We start from the raw sequence: 18,671 nt of genomic DNA on the forward strand, positions 1-18,671 counted from the left end.
CCACTTGGAGGAAGTGACCCCCTGCATTTGAGCCCACCCGAGCGAGTATATTAACTCTCCCAACCTTTTGGGAGAGGGCATGAAATGAATATCACTTTTCTCCATTACTCTCCCTCTACAAACTCTTTGTTCTCATCTTCTTCTCCCTCTCTTTCTACCTTTCTCTCCCTTTTCTCTGCTCTCACGTTGTCTGTCCTTGAATCTCACTAATTCAAGACAATTCTTATTGTCACACCGTGACACAAACATAGTTTTTAAGAGACTAAATGGGGGATGGCTAAATCGACAGTGCTGCAGCAAGATCTGGGAAGTAGTAAGAGAGTGGTTACATTGTGATGAAAGAGCCAACCAGTGCCCTAATCCATTCAAAGTGCTCGCTGTCTCAAGATGGTAAAGTCCATCCTTAACCTTAACAAGTCCAATCCCCCTCCTTGAAGTCTTGTTTTGAAAAACACAGTGAGTGTCAAAAAAGGTATCATTGCAATTCAAAGATTTAGTAAGTTGGCTTATGGACAAAAGATTGGTGGATAGCTTTGGAACATGAAGAACATTGGTAAAGGGAATATGGGGAATGAGATTGATGTTGCCTTAATCAACAATAGGAATATGAGAACCATCGCAACAACAATCCCTTTGTGGCCCAAAAGGGGTTTGTAGGTTTCAAAAAAGGTGGGACATAGTGTCATGTGATCAGTTGCGCTTGAGTCAAGAATCCATGAAGAAGGATGTGGGCTTGCATTAGCATTAAAGGAACAAGCAAAGAGACACTTACCAAAAGTGGCTAGAGAGCATGCAGAACTAGAGCCTAAGAGAGATTGGATAAAACCTTGCGGCTTCTCAATTTCCTCCTTACTTAGTCCACCGAGTTCATCACTATCGGTAGAAGCATCTTGGGATTGATATGTCATTTTAGCAATGTTTGCTAATTGTTGTCCTTGTCCCTTGAATCCACCAATCCGACTTAGAACTTCATCCTTTCCATGAAGCTTAAAACAATTTTCTCTCGTGGCTTCTTACAAACCATCTTTATTGGAGGGCTTAAGATTGTTAGTTTGATTTCCCATGGTTGTCTTTCCTCCGTTCAACTTCTTTGATACCATGGTAGATCCTTCGGTTTGTTGAGATTCCAACATAATAACTAAGTGCCTTCTTTCCTCAATTAAACAATAGAGAAGACTTCCCCTAATGGTGGTAACTTTTCTCTTCCAAGGATTTAAACTCGAATAGGGTCAAACGCTGGGTTTAGACTTGCTAGAAACTCAAAGACTTAATCTCGTTCAATGAACTCCTTTAAGGTTTGGGCATCCTTGCTATCTTTCATCTTCAGATTCTGATAGTGATCAAATTCTAACCACAAGTCATTCAGTGTATTGTAATATTCAATCACGGAAAAACTTGTTTGCTTCGTAGATGCGATTCTGGTTTTGATTTCAAACATTAAGACTACATCCTGCATTTTCAAGTATGTCTTTCAAACAGTTTCCCATACCTCCTGGGTAGTGGATAGAAACATGTAGTTGTGGCTGATTTCAGGCTGCATAGAGTTCCACAACCACGACATAATTGCCAAGTCCTCCTCGTCCCATGCTGCAAATCTCGAGTCATCTTTTGGTGCTCCCGTTCCATCAAGATGACTCAGCTTCCCTTTGCCCTTTAAGAACGTTCTCACTGCTTCGGACCACTGTAGGTAGTTTCTCCCATCTAACCGATAGGACGGGTTAAGATTCTGGAAGTCGCTTGCTGCAGTGTTGTGAGCAACTCTAGTCAGCATACCGGTGTTAGGATCAGCCAAGGAGCGACTAGGGTTGCTTGCAGAGATTGAAGATATCTTTCAGAAATTGAAGGTGATGGGTCAGCGACAAATCACTCCAAATGGACGGATTCACTATAAGGGCATAGTAACTCGCAGGAGCAAGAAACTGCAACACTGTAGGAGTCTAAACGACAAAGATGGGAAGCCTAAGCCAAAGGGTCGTCAGAGCAAGGACACTGCAACGTTGAAGAGGAGGCTGATCTTAATAGGTCATCGGAACCAGTGAGAACGAAATAGGTAGCGACGGTCGAGGGCGAGGGTTAGCAGTCGAGCGATGGTCAATGGTTGAGAGCAACTATTGAGGGCACCTTCTCGATTTGGGTCGTTGAAACCTGAGAGAACAAAACAGGTAGCGACGATCTTTGGTTAAGGGTGACGATCGATGGTTAGGCGATGGCTAACGATTGAAAGCAATGGCCAAGGGCGACGGTCGGAACACCTTCTTGATCTAGGTTGTCGGTGTATTGGCAATTAAGGTCGACCAGGAAAAACGCACCTATAAACAATGCAGAGATGGAGGGTGATGGGAGGAACCCTAGGGACAATGGTAACAGTGATAAAGGCGATCGCAATGAAGGCCAAAAACCTGGCTATGAAGGCCGCAGAAGCAATGTGTTGCAGAAAAAGACAACAATGAAGGCCAAAGAAACAGAACGCACTAGGAAACAAACTGCTTTGATACCATGTAAACAAAGCTGTATTTGATTCTCATATATTCATTGTAGGGCCAATCACCCTATATATACAAGTAGATAATTACCAAGTAGGAAAGATTACAACAAGGAAACTATGAGAAAAGGAAACCTAATCAAATCTGTACAAAAAAGGCAACCAATAATTATAGAAAGATTCCGACAATCAATCTCCTATGATCGGGCTGTGTCGGTGGGATTGATTCTCCAACAGAAAGTATATCATGTTTTGGAATATGAATTCCTAAATAGAAATCGTGGGGGTAGTAGCGTTTACTGATAGTTCTGACTTAGTTGATTGATGAACATTTGAAAACAATTCAGTACTTGAAAAAAACTTTATTCCTATGTTTGTGCATGTTCAAAAATTGAACTTCTTTAATCCGTGGATCTACTAACTGGTGTCTAGCCTCATATGAGAAATTAGTGCATCATTATGGAAAAGGTAATACTTGTTATCTAGGCTTTACTTAAAATAAACATCTTTTTTAGAACTTGTAATGGATTTTTCTCTCCGAACTGACCAAGAAAATCTGCGATCAAGGTTAATAGAAAGTACATATTCAGATATGTTAGATGGTTCAGAATTTAGCAAGTGGTTTCCAGTTGTCTTGTGAAACACCAGATAAGGGTTTAATTTGATGTTTCTAGTTGTCAAGCTAAACTAAAGTAATTCTAATCTGCTATGCAAAGATTCTTGGCATCCTTTTTTTTTGTTTTCTTTTACTATGAGGATATATATGTGAGTGATTTATTGGTTCTTTGGACATCCTAATGAGTTATTCCTATGAAAACTTCTAGTCACATTTTTGAATTTATTGGGTGACATTTTTGCTAAAATACTTGGTGCTTAGGAATCTTTTGGGGCCATTCGAACTGTAAGGTCTTTTGCCAAAGAAGATTATGCAATTTCAATTTACTCAGAGAAAGTCGATGAGACCCTAAAGCTTGGACTTCAACAAGCCGTGAGTTAATGCCACCATGCTTCCTCCCTCAAAAAAAAAAAAAAAAAAAGGAATACAAAAAGATACTCTCTACTTCGATGGTTTTAAGGGAGAAGGTTTCTAAGCTTTGAATTCTCATTATTCTTGACTGCAGAAAGTAGTTGGTCTGTTTTTTGGAGGGCTAAATGCAGCCACAACTTTATCTGTTATCATAGTGGTCATCTATGGTGCTTACCTGAGTATAATGGGCTCCATGACTGCAGGATCTCTGACATCCTTCATTCTTTATAGCCTTACAGGTATTTCCCTCATTTTTCAGTGCCTGCAAACTAACCAGTGGTTTTGGTATCTGTTTTATTTCTAGCTAAAATCAAAGAAAATCTGAAATTTGTTTCTTGAAATTGGTCCATTGAGATTTGCTGAATACCTGGAAAACTAAGTTTATGAAAATCAGAACCTCAGCAAGAGTTCATTTCGTGCTTCAAGCATATTAACTTGAATAACACAAAATTTGGATGTCCAAACAGATTATTGCAACACATAACACAAAATGAAACCAATCCTGGTTATGGGAAGTTAGAGATGGGACGTTACAGAGGAAAATATGTTAGAAATTTTGAAAGTTTTGGTCAAGTGTGATGAGTGTTAGATACAACAATTTGGATGAATTATTTGATACAAGTTGATGCTTGAAGCAAGGTGGAGCAAAACTGAAATAATATCAAGTTAAATTGATAGGAATAGGAACCCTTTCTTCTTTAATCAGTCCTTAACGCTATATGATTAATACAATCTCAAGTATCATAATACCCTAAGTTGTAATTAGTTATGGCTACATGAAGAAAAGGGGAATCAACTTGTTTGTTATCCTTGCTTTTCCTACTAATTATTTTTCTACATATGCTAGACCATGCAGTTTATGTGTATTTATTAAATCTAAATATTCAATTATTCTAATTTAGCTGTAATACGTGAGCTCTGATCCTCAATGTGCTAAAACTCTCCACTTGCAGTTGGGTCTTCTGTATCCTCATTATCAGGATTGTATACAACTGCAATGAAAGCCGCAGGAGCTAGTAGAAGAGTTTTCCAGCTTCTAGATCGTGAGTCAACCATGCCAAGACCGGGAGATAAATGCCCCACTGGGTCTCTCTCTCTCTCTCTCTCTCACACACACACACACATACAAAAATGGGCCCTCCTGGATGGAGTTCTGTTCTTTTACTACTATAGCCATATAAATCCATTCATGTAATGCCTTACATGCAGGAATCCAGATGGTGATGTGGAACTGGATGATGTTTGTTTTGCTTATCCTTCTAGGCCTAGTCATATGATCCTGAAGGTATATTCTTTAGTTTATATATATGCATATGCATATGCATATGCGTGTGTGTGTGTGTGTAAATCTATACATGTGTGTGTATGTTAGGTTTATATTTTTTGGTTTAGAAAATATTTATATATATTTAGTTTAACTCTATATTTATATTTTAGAAAATATATAATTTAGTTTATAGTTATGTATGTATAGTTTATATTTTTGTTTAGCAAATATATTTATATAATTAGTCATGTAAATATATAAATGTATTTATATACTTTTTAGTTTAACTTTATATTTATTTTTTATAAAAATATATTTTAGTTTATAATTGTTTATATTTTTTATTTAGAAAATATATTAAGTTTACATTTATATATAAATATATTTACATATTTTTTAGCTTACATTTGTATTTATATTTTGGCTCATTGTTATATTTCTTATAATTTACAATATATTTTTGTATTTAAAAAATGAAAAACTCTATAATTAATATATTTATATATATATATTATACATACAGAGGGAGGGGGGGGGGGAAGAAAGAAAGAGAAAGAGAAAAGAAGGGCAAAATGGTCAGTTAACACAATTTGTTAATGGGAGGGGAGGCCATTGTCATTTCTAATAAGTTGGGGCTGTTTTTCTTTTTGCCAAACCTCAAGGGTGCAGGTGCCACGTACCCTTAATTTTTTATAATTTACACATTGCATACCCTTTAAGTTCTTCTTGAAATAATATTATTTTTAAGAACAATTATTGAAATAGTATTGAGCTGATATTAATTACCAATCTAATATTGACAAGGCCAAGTACATAAATGCACTCAACGAGTGCATTTTTTTATAAAATAATAAATGCACTTGCTAAGGGCATTTATTGTTTTTATCAAAAAACACATTTGCCAATAACTTTTATTGTTTTATCAAAATGTATTTGTTTGGATGCATACACGGGTAGAACATGTAATTTTTATTGTTTCAGAGTATCAAGATGCCCCAATATAACACTTGTTTCTTTACCTTCATTGAATAATTTCAAGAAATGCTCCTTCCATCTCTCCTTGATCCGCCCCTCTCATTTACAAATACCTTTTGGTTTTCATCTGTTATGCATTTCACTCGACTCAAATTTCCTTTACTTTTTTCTCTTGCCTTAGCTAGTTAATACACACACACACACACACATAAGACTTTCCCTATATTTTGTATCAAGTCCTTGGAACACCCCATTTATTTGTTGGGTGGGTTTGAAAATATGGACTACACTAGAACCAGACTGGCCCGGCCAATGCCCATCTAAAGACCCTAGATAAAGCCATGGATAACATGTGAAAGTCTCCTCATGACAACATGATAAAATGGCATGTTTCCAACTATTTTGTTTTCCTTCTGACAATACTGTGATTTGCAGGGTATAACTTTAAAACTAAGCCCTGGTTCGAAAGTCGCCCTGGTTGGCCCAAGTGGTGGAGGAAAAGTATTTCATTATATCTCATCTTTTTCCTTCCCTGCAGATATTAGATGAATAGGGACTTTTTACCATTTGTAATTTTTATCATCACTGTTTTTGTTTCAGACCACAATAGCCAACTTGATTCAGAGGTTTTACGACCCTCTCAGTGGAAAGATTACCCTAAATGGGGTTCCCCTTGTGGAAATTTCTCACAAATATTTACACAATAAGGTAATCTTGCCCCTCGTGAGTGATTTGGCAAATATTCTAGCTGTTGGTATGTTCTGGATCCTGTCATCCTTTTGGCAAAAGAGGATATGTCCTTTATCATAAGCAAACTGTTGTCAGCCTGTTAGTACAGATTACTCATACTAACATACCATTGAATTAATATTAGCATGCAGAAATTTCACACACCACCCTAATCCTCCATGGTATCTGAACTTGTAGATCAGTATAGTGAGCCAGGAGCCTGTTCTTTTCAATTGCTCTGTTGAGGAAAACATTGCCTATGGATTTAATGGGAAACCCAGCAAAGCAGACATAGAAAATGTTGCTGTAAGTTTCCAGTCTTTCCTTTTCTTCTTTCTTTTCATCTGTTCTTTTTGCTTTGCTCTCCCCCTTCTTTGAACAAGGAAGGGTAGAATGATAATCCAATTGTCATACTCATGGATTTTGGCAATAATGCAGAAAATGGCAAATGCCCATGATTTCATAGAAGCATTTCCTGAAAAATATCAAACTGTTGTTGGAGAACGGGGTTTAAGGTTATCAGGAGGCCAAAAACAAAGAATAGCAATTGCTAGAGCTCTATTGATGAACCCAAGAGTCCTACTATTGGACGAGGCCACGAGCGCTTTGGACGCTGAAAGTGAATTCCTAGTGCAGGTGAGGATTAAATGTTTTGAAACGAAATTAAGGCTATCTATCAAGTTGATGATTTTGTCCATCATTCTCTAACAATCCTTTAGTAGCGGCTAAGTCATAACCGGACACTTCCATTTCCTCAAATCTCTCCCCCTTTTTTGAATTAAGCATGTTCATCTTTCTAAGATAAAATACCATGGCATCTAATTAAAGCTTGAAACGTCGTACACTTGGAATGCCCTTTATCATGGCATCTGGTCCCATTAAATATGACAGTAAGCTTAAATTCTCCGAAGCGTTTCTTCCTGCAGACTCAGTGATTTCACATAACAATAGATTTGCCTTTCTTAGGTCTCCTTGGCCACAAGTCTCTATTTCTCACACAGGTGGCATTTCAGTACAGTTCAGTTCTCCATGAATTCTACAAAATTTTGTTTTTGCCATATTGCAGGATGCTATGGACTCCCTGATGAGTGGCAGGACTGTACTGGTTATAGCTCACAGGCTTTCAACTGTGAAAAGTGCAGACTTGGTGGCCGTCATATCTGATGGTCAGATTGCAGAGAGAGGCACACATGAGGAGCTCCTCTCCAAAAATGGTATTTACACTGCACTGGTAAAGAGGCAACTACAAGGACCTAGAGCTGAATTTTAACGCCACAAAGCACTTAATAATGGATGACGAATGCAATTTTATCAGGAAGAGAGAGTAGAGTGTGAGTAAACAACATTCATGTGTCATATTTGGTTTATCCACTGATCCTTGAACAGTGCTTGCTCTATGGAACTTTTGATTTATTCCAAAAAGATTATTGGTGAGAATATAAAGTGATATTCTCTTTTGTGTTTCAGTTTTGAATTTTGAGTTTAGAATTTATTTTAAATTTTGTATTTTGAGTGTCTGTTTTGAGATTTTTAAAAATACTTTCTTTTTGTTATTCTAAAAAACTGTTTCTTAAAACAGAAAATTAGAAAACGCGTTTATTTTGAAATTTTGAGAAAATTTATTTCATAATATTTTTTTAATAAATTTGATTCAAAGTTGTAAATATTTATTAATAAATTATAAATTTAATTCAAAGAATTTAAAATATAATATAAGAGATAATTGATAATTTAACCATATATAATACATTAAAATTATAAAATACTTTCTAAAATTATTTTGAATTTAACTTAATTATTAATTTCATGATAAATTTATTTTACTTACAAATTAAAATTTGACATTAATTTTGAGATTTAAATTACCCATAACATAAGTATTAAAAACATTATAAATTATAAAATAATAAAATATTAATTTATCTAAAATTTTAAAAATATAATTAAAAAAATTAAAGAAAAAAATCATTTGGGCGTGAAAAGAGGGTGATGAAGGATGGAACAAATGGCAGAAAGGCAGAGGGAGAAACAACCAGCGATAGTGGATCCGGCCTTGGCGGGCGGTGGAGATGGCGGTGACGAGTGTGGATTGTGGATCTGAAAGAGAGAATGGCGTAGGCGAACGATGAGGCACGACAGATCTAAAAGAGATAACATAGTGTGACAGTGTAGGTGAACGATGTAGGCAATGGTGATGGCAGTATCAGGCACTGCGATGGCCAACAAAGAAAAAAAAGGAGTTTGGAAAGGAGAATGACGGTGACGGAGAAGATGGCTGAAGGTAGTTGTGGTGTTTGGTCAAGGCTTGAGAGAGAAAGGGGAGATATGCAAGATTGGAGGGGGCTGAGTGCATTTGTGTTTTTGTATTTTGAGTGTGTTTGTTTTTTTGAAAATAACAAAAAGAACACTTTTTCAGTATTTTGAAAAACTCAACAAGTTGAAAACAGTATAGATAACATACCCTAAGTTTGTACAAAATGGTGGTTATATATTCCATCTTTGTGACGTGAATATTTTAAAGGAGACTGGATGGCTTTACCAATTGAATTTGAGGGTTGTTATGTCATTTTGAAAAGTTTAAAGATTAAATTAATGAAAAATAGAACTTAAAAAGTGTGGTTGAATTGAATTAAAAGATCAAAATTTAAGCTGATAGAATAGAATCTTCGCGCGCGCGCCGGGGGGGGGGGTGGTGTGTGTATGGCCTCGTGGCAAAAATTGATGGCAAAGGCAATGGACGGCAAGGATCACGTGAATAGTGGGAGATAGATACCTATTTATAGTTATAGTTAGGGGTTAAGGTTAGGGTTTAGGGCATGTCGTCTGACTCTAACTCTGAGTAATCAACAATGAATCCAAATGAAGCATAATGGAAAATGGTACATATGTAACGTCTAGTGGTACCCCCACCCCCTCTTGTATCCCCTACCTACTACTCTTTAACAAATTAGGGTGGTTTTTGGTTCTTTCTGGGAAATTATGAGGAGAATAGGATTTAGGATTTCAAGAAGACGACTTGTGAATTTGGTGAGTTTGCATTTGACTTTTGCTTCTTTTTGTTCTCATCTCGTGCTTTTGCAAGCTAATTAAATTCAGTCATGGGCCCGGGGGCATGGTAAATTTTGCAAGCAAAGCTGCAATTCACTTGCATCTATCTCAGTGATAGTAATAACAGGCAATGGCCAAACAAAGTCAAGAAATAAAAAAGAGAAACAAATAAATAGAGATTTAAGGTATTTCCGTAACGGTAGATTGCCAACAATCACTTAAATTGTACAGAATGTGTGCATTAAGGGACAAAAGTTAAAAACATATAGGAGAGGAGAGGAGAGGAGAGGAAAGGGAGGGGGAGAGAATTCATTACTAAACCGTTGTGCATTGGGCGCGCAATTACCAGCAAACATCAGTGTGTCCAGTTCAGTTCCCAGCAGCACCACCGCCGCCAAAGAGGTAACCCAGGGAAGAACCCCCGCCAGGGGCTGCATGCACTTTGGTCGAAGGCCGATCCTGCGCTCAACGGTAATAAAGCGACCCACTATATCACTACCAAAGATGCTAGCTATGACAAATGTGAAAGAATATATCAAAATTCAAGGCTATATATGTACATATATATATCCTACTATCAAATATATTTCTTTAAACTGACGTGCTTTGTTTCCCATTTGCAACCCTGTTTGTAAGGGAAATTTAATTTGGGTGTTCCAATCTGTGCTCCAAATTAGAGCAGATCTCGTGTGTCACAAGATCTACCAGTCTAATTTTTGTTGGCTGTCGGCAGGCTTTGTTGGCCAGCTAGCAGCAAAATACATTGAAGAGCCCACCACCACCAGTCCTTATTAATGGTTATGGCCTCTAAAATAATATTCGTATTGCTGCTGGGACAAGGGAAGGCACGTTAATTTCAGAAATGGGCAGCTCAAACACCTTGTCACATCTATGTTAATGACACCGGCTTGAAATGCCCAAAACATTAATTGAGAAAAAAAGGTGCAGATTTAACATCCATAAGAATTATACCGTGATGAAATTGCCGCAGTTTTGGCCATCTGCTCGCTGATAATTATTGCAACTAGTTCTATTAACGCCGGCTGGAATCTGCTTACTGTTATCTACTGGCTGCAGAGAAGCAGCTGATTTCTGGGGAGGCGCATTATTATTTGATCCCTGCCCCACCTTCTGTGCAGCTTGAGGATTCTTGGTATTAGTCTCTCCATCTCCGAACAAGTAGCCCAAGGAGCTATGCCCTCCACCAGCGCTCACCCCGCGACCCATTTTCACTGTCTGTTAGATTTCTTTGGATTAGAAAACCCCAAGCATTGAAAATGATTCAAAGGCAACCAGAAACAAGTAAATATATATATATATATATTGTGGAAATTAACTCAATATTAACTACAACAAAATACAATTAGGAACAAGTATATATATATTGTGGAGATTAATTCAATAGTAAGTGACTAGAAATACAATGGGAACTCAGTATATCGTGGAGATGCTCAATATAATGGACAAAAAAATTTCGTTTCAGCATGATAGATGTCAAGAAATAAATAAGAAGTAAATGGAACCATAAACATAATGGAAACACTATTTGTAAATAGACATTATATTCGTTGCATTGTATAAAAAACGATTAAAACATGTCCGACATACGGACCAAGAATCAAGACATCTTTTAAGTGTTTACATTGAGGCCACTGTATTGTAGCCTCAATTTAAAGCAACAAATACATTGATCTTACCAGAAGGGGTAGTGTATAGAGATGGGGCAAAATTGTCATTCTACCTAAGACACAGACTCATTTTTAAATCATCATCTCAAACCCAAAGCAATAATCTCTCTCTCTCGCTGTCTCTCTAACCTTACTCAGCCTTCATGGGTTGCTCGGAAGGCACAACCAGATCAAACTACAATGAGTATGCAATCTATCTAAAAATACATATAAGCCGTTAAAGAGCTTATAAACAATCTGTCGAAAAGGATAAGCCAAACACCCTCTCATTCGGGTAACCTGAACAGTGTTTGTGGGGGGCATCCAATCAGCAAGCTGGATGTTCAATTCAACAGGCTTCTAGAGCTGGGTTCATGTTCTTACTCATGGCTTCCCTTTATACAAGTCAAAAACATCAATCAGATGATGAGACAGAAGCAAGTGAACTAACCGTGCACTTCTTGATTATGCTCTCATTATTACCTCAAACATATATGCTACCTTCTTCTCCCCCCAAGAAAAATTGCATCCCCACCCACCTTATTCATCAACATAGAACATCAATCATGCAAGTAACAAATTAGATCAACAGTCGTTTGAATTAATGCAAAAGCAATACTTGAAACTGAAGATATATGGCTCTCCATGGGATGGCTCAGGGCTGATCATTCCTGCTGTTATATAATGTATATGCATCGTCACGTCAATGATGAACCAGAAGCTTGTGCCAATGACCGGCAAACGGGGGGTAATTAAGGTGTTGGAATCTTCGAGATCTCTACCAAAAGCTTGTGGAGGGCTTGAGGCTTTGAGAAAAAGGGGGAGTGGTCACTGGTCAGCACCTTTAAGGAAAAACACGCGTTCAGGAGGGCTTTTGTTTACCATTCTTTCCTGTACTGTGATAGGAATGGCATTGTCTTCTAGAGTTTCTATGTAGAACCACCTCACTGAGCCATGGTTCTTGTCAGAAAGAGAGACCTTCTCCAGAACTGAGGCAAAAGGGATTAGCCTCATCGAAACAGATGCCTAGTGCAACATCCTGGATGGCAGTTACCAAAATTGAGCTAGAAGAATCAGACACAGTAACATAGCTGGACATCTTCCATGTCACATGAAACTGAAGACAAATGCAACTAAAGCTTGTTTTATAGCAGCTTCCAACAATTATCGCCATTAAAGGCAATTTCAAATGGCTTGCCCAAAAATGTCCACATCCAACCACCGGGACAGATATATAAAGAAGATCCAACAAGTAGATCATCTCAAAATGCTTAAACTTTCTCACTTCTGAATCAATTTAAACAATATAAACTAGTTAAAATAGAAAAACAAAACTGAAGTTTGAGAATAGCATTGAAATTTGATTCTAAGTTTTGAGGGAAGAGGATGAAATTTACCCTTTTCTCATGTGTGCTTTATACATGTGTAATTGCATGGAGGCACAATCTTTTTCTTCCTTTAATTATGCTACGGGGTTTAGGAGATGGGTATACTACTGTTGCTGTAATTTTACAATGCTTCTTTTCCTTTGATGTAATAGATATTCGACAGAACTTCAGTCGGAAGCTGATTATGTTATATTAAAAAAAGAGAAAAAGAAGGGGAAAAAACACATCAAAACAAAAGAAAGAGAAGAGAAACCTAAAGCATGTTAATCCATACCTTGGCTGGACTTCGGTGGAATAAGAAATCCCTTAATAGTGACTTGTCAAGATCAATTGCAGTTGGGGGGTTAGTGTTCCCATTTGCATACAGAAACTTCTGAGCTTGATGCATCAGATCATTTGAAGCTGGCTGCAATTTTGTAAATTGTTAGTCATCACAAACACAAACGCGTCAATCCCAAGTTATTTAGCATTAGACTCCTGATCCTTGTAAAACTAAAATCGTTTTTTTTCCCTGATATTAAAATGTATGATCCAGTCACATTGTAAAGCTTACAACTTCAAGCTCAGGAAAAATGCCTCACGGTTAAATCTCTATGGTTGTAAGACCATTGAGGTTCACACCGGAACAGGAAAATTCATGCCTGATGGCAGGGTCAAGAATCAAATTTGGTTGGATATCACTGAATTGAATTTTAAGATCACACACTCACAGTTAAATAAGGCTCTGCAGATTTCCTTGAAGAATCAGACCAACTTTAGTTTGACAACTTGCATGCAAGATATACTTGCACACAACTTAATTCCAGTAAAGGGCATACGGGTCTCGAGAAACCTAAGCATTATAATTAAACATAAGCAGCATACCCAAGTAAAATTGCACAGGAAAAGTTATATATTATTGAGAGCAATTTAAAAATATTTACAAGTAACACCGGCGGATTCTTTCGGGCTTGATCAACATTTTTGATAACTGTTCGGGGAGAGGCAGCATTGTTTGAAGTCGACTCATCTATACCTGTCAAAGGGATTGATAATTCTCTCTACTACTACATCATGAGCAAGTAAATGGCGACACAAGGGCAGCAACTGTCATAAGTTTATATCGCTGATCTTATTTCTTTTCTTTTTGCAACACAGTAAGACTGACCAATTACAATGCCATTAACTGTCACTATAACAATATTTGGAGCCATATTATTTTCGACATTAGTATGGTAAAGTTTACAAGCGCAAATGTGTGTGTGTGTGTGTAATTCTCAGAATGAAAAATGCAGCAAGAAATATATCTTGTTTCAACACTAATACCAAACATTGATCTTATTTTCTTCACTCCCCATCCATTATCTAGTTTCTTCATAAAAACATGCCTTACAAAACCTTCTTGTAAGCTCTAAAGGCAGCCTTGTAGATTTTCTCTGGAGGATCACCAGGCTCAATAAACTTGTATGAGCTTTCGTCTGTCTCCTGCAGCTGCAAGCTCTGCACCACAGTATTCATTGATGGCCGCTCATCTCCACGGAAACCCAAGCAGCATTCTGCAATCTTGATATATGCCCTCAAACTTTTGGGTACTATCTTCCCCATCAGATATGGATCAATAATCTGTTCAACGGTTTTCTTTTGAATGCAGCGCTTAAACCGGTGCGTTAGATAGGTTTGACCCCTGGCTAGATGAGGACTATAAGGTTCCACAGCACAAAGTACTTCCAACAATATTACACCAAATGAGTATGCATCAGATTTGGTAGTTAGGTGTCCACTCATTAAGTACCCAGGATCCCTGTATGCATGCGTCTTCATGATAACATGAGTAAAAAGAGTTCCAGTCACATTGTTACCGTCTAACTCTAACTTGGATGCTTCCAAACCTGAAACTTTGGCAACCCATTTCTCATCTAACAAATTGCTGCTTGATTTCAGGCCACCATGGATGATTGGACCCTGAGAACAAGTGTGAAGGTAATGTAGTCCTTGTGCGGCTCCAATACAGATATCAAGTCTCTTTTTCCACGGAAGAGGATCGTTACCTGTTCCATAGAGCTGATCACGAAGGCTTCCCTTCACCATGTACTCATACACGATAATTGTCTCACCAGAATCCTTGCAGTACCCAATGAAAGAAACCAAACGGAGGTGATGGATCCGAGAGCGCATCACAACCTCTTCAAGAAACTTGTTCTCTGACTCCGTTATACGCCTTTCAATTACAACCTGAAGTTCTCCGTTGTCAATATAACCTCTGTACATCTCATCACCAGGACCACCATACTTGATAACAAGATTACGGTGAAAGTAATTTGTGGCTTCATGGATCTCAGCAAGTGAAAGGCATCATCAAAATTGTTGGACGCAAGTTGAATCTCACCAAGTGAAAAACAGCGGCACAATTCCTTTGGATTTGATGATTCAGATCTATCTTTTTGATCAGCTCTCTCTGCCCAACAGCGTAATTGATAGACAATGACATTCAAGGAACTCAGCAAAATGATCAGACCACTTTTGATCACATTTTTATTGCCAAAGGCTATTATTAATTTCTGGAGCTTTGGGGTGGTCAAGGCAGGAGTGTTAGATTATTAAGGCTAGTTGTTAAAAAAGTTTGTTTTTATCTCTTGTTGAATAAGTCTAGCTATGGTTGTTACATAGTTAGAGATATATTAGGGATCAGATTGGTTGCTTTTTATCTTCCTATTTTTCTGCTGATTAGGAGGAAGTAGTTGTTATTTTTTACTATTTAAATCATTGTAGAACTTGAACTTCCGATCTAAGAAAGACTCTACATTCAAGTTGTTTTTCTTTGAAAATTTCCTTTCATGGTATCAGAGCCCTTTTTTGATCTTAAGGGTCTGTGAAAACTTCAACAAAAAAAAAAAATCTCCATTCTTCTTGCCATTTGCCTACCTTTTCAACCTCAGAAAAATAACCCTCAAAAGCCAACCTAAATGTCATCATTCAACAGTAGCTTCATCGTCCCATCACCACAGCTCTTCAATGGTGAAAACTACCAAATTTGGGCTGTCAAAATGAAAGTCTTTTTGCAGTCACAGGATTTATGGTCTTGTGTAGAGGAAGGCTATGTGCAGAGAGCATTACCGGCTAATCCCACCATCAACCAGCTGAGGCAACAAAGTGAAGAATCTGTCAAGCCGTATAAGGCCTTGTCAGCTATTCATGCATCAGTCTCAGAAGGAATTTTGGCTAGAATCTTAACTTGTCAAACTGGAAAAGAGGCATGGGATAGGCTCAAAGAAATGTTCCAGGGCAGTGAAGCAAACAAGAGGATGAGGCTTCTCAATCTATGGAGAGACTTCGATTTGTCAAGGATGAAGGACTCTGAAAGCATCAAGGACTATGTTGATCGACTTATGAAGGTGGTCAATCAGATTAGGTTGCTTCAAGAGGATCTCCCTGATAGAAGAATAGTGGAAAAAGTCCTTGTGAGTGTTCCAGAGAGATTTGAATCTAAAATCTCCTCTTTGGAGGACTCAAAGGACTTAACCACGCTCAAACTTGATGAGTTGGTGAGTTCACTCCAAGCACTGGAACAAAGGAGGGCTATTAGACATGAAGAACAGGTGGAAGGTGCATTTTTCTCTAGCTTTAAAAGCAAGGGGAAGCAGAAGGAGTATACGAAAGGAGATGGAGAGAAGAAGGGCAAGTTAAAAAAGAAAAGTTACAAGCAAAAGAAGGAATATCCTCCCTGCTCTCATTGCAGTAAAAACACTCATGCAGAAGCATTTTGCTGGTTTAGGCCAGGATACAAATGTTCTCTTTGTAACCTACCTGGACATAGTGAGAAATTCTGTAAGAGAAAGGGAGAAGCCAACCAGCAGGCTCAGGTGACTGAGGCAAATCATTGTCAAGATGAGAGATTGTTCTCTGCCACAAAAAGTGGTACTGACTTTGAGTCAAATATTTGGCTCATTGACAGTGCTTGTTCTCAACATATGACTCCAAATGAGAAGCTTTTCACTCAGTTGGATGAGTTACATTCAACCCAAGTGAAGATCGGAGATGGAAGCTTTCTGAAAACCAAAGGAAAAGGGTTGGTTGCAATAGACACCTCTTCAAGTACCAAGTTTATTGCTGATGTTCTTTTAGTACCGGACATTTGTCAAAATCTGCTTAGTTTGGGACAATTACTTGAACAAAATTATGTTGTGCATTTTGAGAATAAGAAATGCCTAGTAAGTGATGCTGGTGGATTTTTGATTCTAGAAGTACCTATGAGAGAAAAGTGTTTTCCAATAGAGTTGAAGTCTAAACTGAGGTCTTTTGCTGCTAGTATCAATCAGTCTAACCTTTGGCATAAAAGGTTTGGACACTTCAGTTATGGCACACTCAAAAGGATGCATGAAAACTGTCTAGTTGAGGATTTCCCTATTACTGTAACAAACCCAGGTATCTGTGCTGTTTGTGAATTTGGGAAGCAAACAAGGTTGCCTTTTGGGGAAAGAAGCTGGAGGCCTACTCAGAAGTTACAGCTTGTGCACTCTGATTTATGTGGACCAATGTCCACTGAATCACTTAGTGGCAGCAAATACTTCCTGCTGTTCATAGATGACTACTCAAGATACAGCTGGATTTATTTTTTAAAGAAGAAGTCTGAAGTGTTCGGCTCTTTTGTTAAGTTTAAGCAACTAGTGGAAAATCAGTCAGGGTACAAAATTAAGGTACTGAGGACTGACAATGGAGGAGAATTTACATCCAGTCCCTTCAAGAGCTTCTGTGAGCAAGCTGGAATTTTGCAACAGTTCACTGTTCCTAGGTCTCCTCAACAAAATGGGGTCAGTGAGAGGAAAAATAGGACAGTAATGGAAATGGCAAGGTGTTTAATGTTTGAGAAGCATCTACCAAAAAGGTTTTGGGCTGAAGCTGCCAATACAGCAGTCTACTTGCTTAATTTATTGCCAACAAGGGTTCTGGCAGAAAAGACACCATCCGAAGTCTGGTTTGGCTTCAAACCTTCAGTTCATCATTTGAGGGTGTTTGGTTGTATTTGTTACACCCATGTGCATGAGCAGCTGAGGGATAAGTTGGACTATAGGGCTGAGAAATGTATATTTCTTGGTTATGCCTCCAATGTTAAGGGGTATAGGATTTATAACCCTACTGCAAATAGGTTTTTTGTCTGTAGGGATTTGACATTTGATGAAGGAGCAGAATGGGAATGGAGGAATGATCCTGTTGTTCAGGAGGAGAACTTTCCTAATCTATCTGAGTTGCCTGCATCAGAAGTTGCTGAAGTTGATGTTGCTCCTGTTAGAGGCACTAGATCCTTGCAAGATGTGTATCAAAGGTGCAGCCTCTCTATCAAAGATCCAACAACCTATGAAGAAGCAGCTGCTGAGTTAGCATGGATTGAAGCAATGAAGGAAGAGCTAAGGATGATCTATAAAAACAGTACCTGGGAACTCGTAGAAAGGCCAACAGATAAACAAGTAATTGGAGTTAAGTGGGTTTATAGAACCAAAATAAATCCTGATGGTTCTGTGAACAAACTTAAAGCTAGATTGGTGGTTAAAGGCTACTCTCAGCAGCCAGGAGTAGACTTTAATGAGACTTTTGCTCCTGTGGCAAGATATGACACTATCAGGATGTTAATAGCACTAGCAGCAGCACTTGGTTGGCAAATATGGCATTTGGATGTAAAGTCAGCGTTCCTCAATGGTGTTCTGGAAGAATGCATTTATGTAGATCAACCAGAAGGTTTTAGTATTCCAGGAGAAGAGGATAAAGTTTATAGATTGCATAAAGCACTCTATGGATTGAAGCAAGCACCACGTGCTTGGTACAGCAAAATAGATACTTTTCTAATGCAACAAGGATTCAAAAGGAGTGAAAATGAAGCCACACTATATGTCAAAATAGTTGATGGCAAGGTTCAACTAATTATGTCTTTGTATGTAGATGACTTGTTGATTACAGGAGGAGATGTATGGGCTGCAAAAGAGTTCAAGCTGATGATGGCCAAGGAATTTGAAATGTCAGATTTGGGACTGATGAAATATTTCCTAGGCCTGGAAGTATATCAAGAATCAAATGGCATCTTCTTAACACAAAAGAAGTATGCCATGGACCTATTGAA

General features: G+C 38.0%; 2 protein-coding genes across 11 annotated transcripts in view; one reads left to right on the plus strand and one right to left on the minus strand.

Annotated features, from left to right (window-relative positions):
* LOC127809591 (ABC transporter B family member 27-like) overlaps positions 1–18,671 on the plus strand; it is an 86,857-nt gene that overhangs the window by 43,258 nt on the left and 24,928 nt on the right. For 5 of the 9 annotated variants that reach the window (XM_052348493.1, XM_052348499.1, XM_052348491.1 and 2 more), the window contains 9 exons: positions 3,360–3,470; positions 3,604–3,748; positions 4,463–4,595; positions 4,719–4,794; positions 6,187–6,252; positions 6,352–6,459; positions 6,679–6,786; positions 6,919–7,116; positions 7,547–7,946. The exons of 3 other annotated variants lie outside the window; for them this stretch is intronic. In XM_052348493.1, the coding sequence (XP_052204453.1) occupies positions 3,360–3,470; positions 3,604–3,748; positions 4,463–4,595; positions 4,719–4,794; positions 6,187–6,252; positions 6,352–6,459; positions 6,679–6,786; positions 6,919–7,116; positions 7,547–7,750 (1,149 nt within the window). In that variant the 3' untranslated portion in view covers positions 7,751–7,946. Of the gene's footprint in view, positions 1–3,359; positions 3,471–3,603; positions 3,749–4,462; positions 4,596–4,718; positions 4,795–6,186; positions 6,253–6,351; positions 6,460–6,678; positions 6,787–6,918; positions 7,117–7,546; positions 7,947–18,671 lie in introns of those variants that run through there. One more of the 9 variants, XM_052348492.1, reaches the window with a different exon arrangement.
* Positions 9,732–18,671, minus strand: part of LOC127809597 (protein SPIRAL1-like 2) — a 40,379-nt gene continuing 31,439 nt past the window's right edge. The window contains exons 2-3 of one of the 2 annotated variants that reach the window (XM_052348511.1): positions 10,501–10,760; positions 9,732–9,987 (exon numbers count right to left, since the gene is read on the minus strand). In XM_052348511.1, the coding sequence (XP_052204471.1) occupies positions 9,898–9,987; positions 10,501–10,755 (345 nt within the window). In that variant the 5' untranslated portion in view covers positions 10,756–10,760 and the 3' untranslated portion in view covers positions 9,732–9,897. Of the gene's footprint in view, positions 9,988–10,500; positions 10,765–18,671 lie in introns of both variants that reach the window. The other variant, XM_052348510.1, reaches the window with a different exon arrangement.

This window comes from Diospyros lotus, chromosome 9, assembly GCF_014633365.1.
Source record: "Diospyros lotus cultivar Yz01 chromosome 9, ASM1463336v1, whole genome shotgun sequence".
In the NCBI taxonomy this organism is placed as follows: domain Eukaryota; kingdom Viridiplantae; phylum Streptophyta; class Magnoliopsida; order Ericales; family Ebenaceae; genus Diospyros; species Diospyros lotus.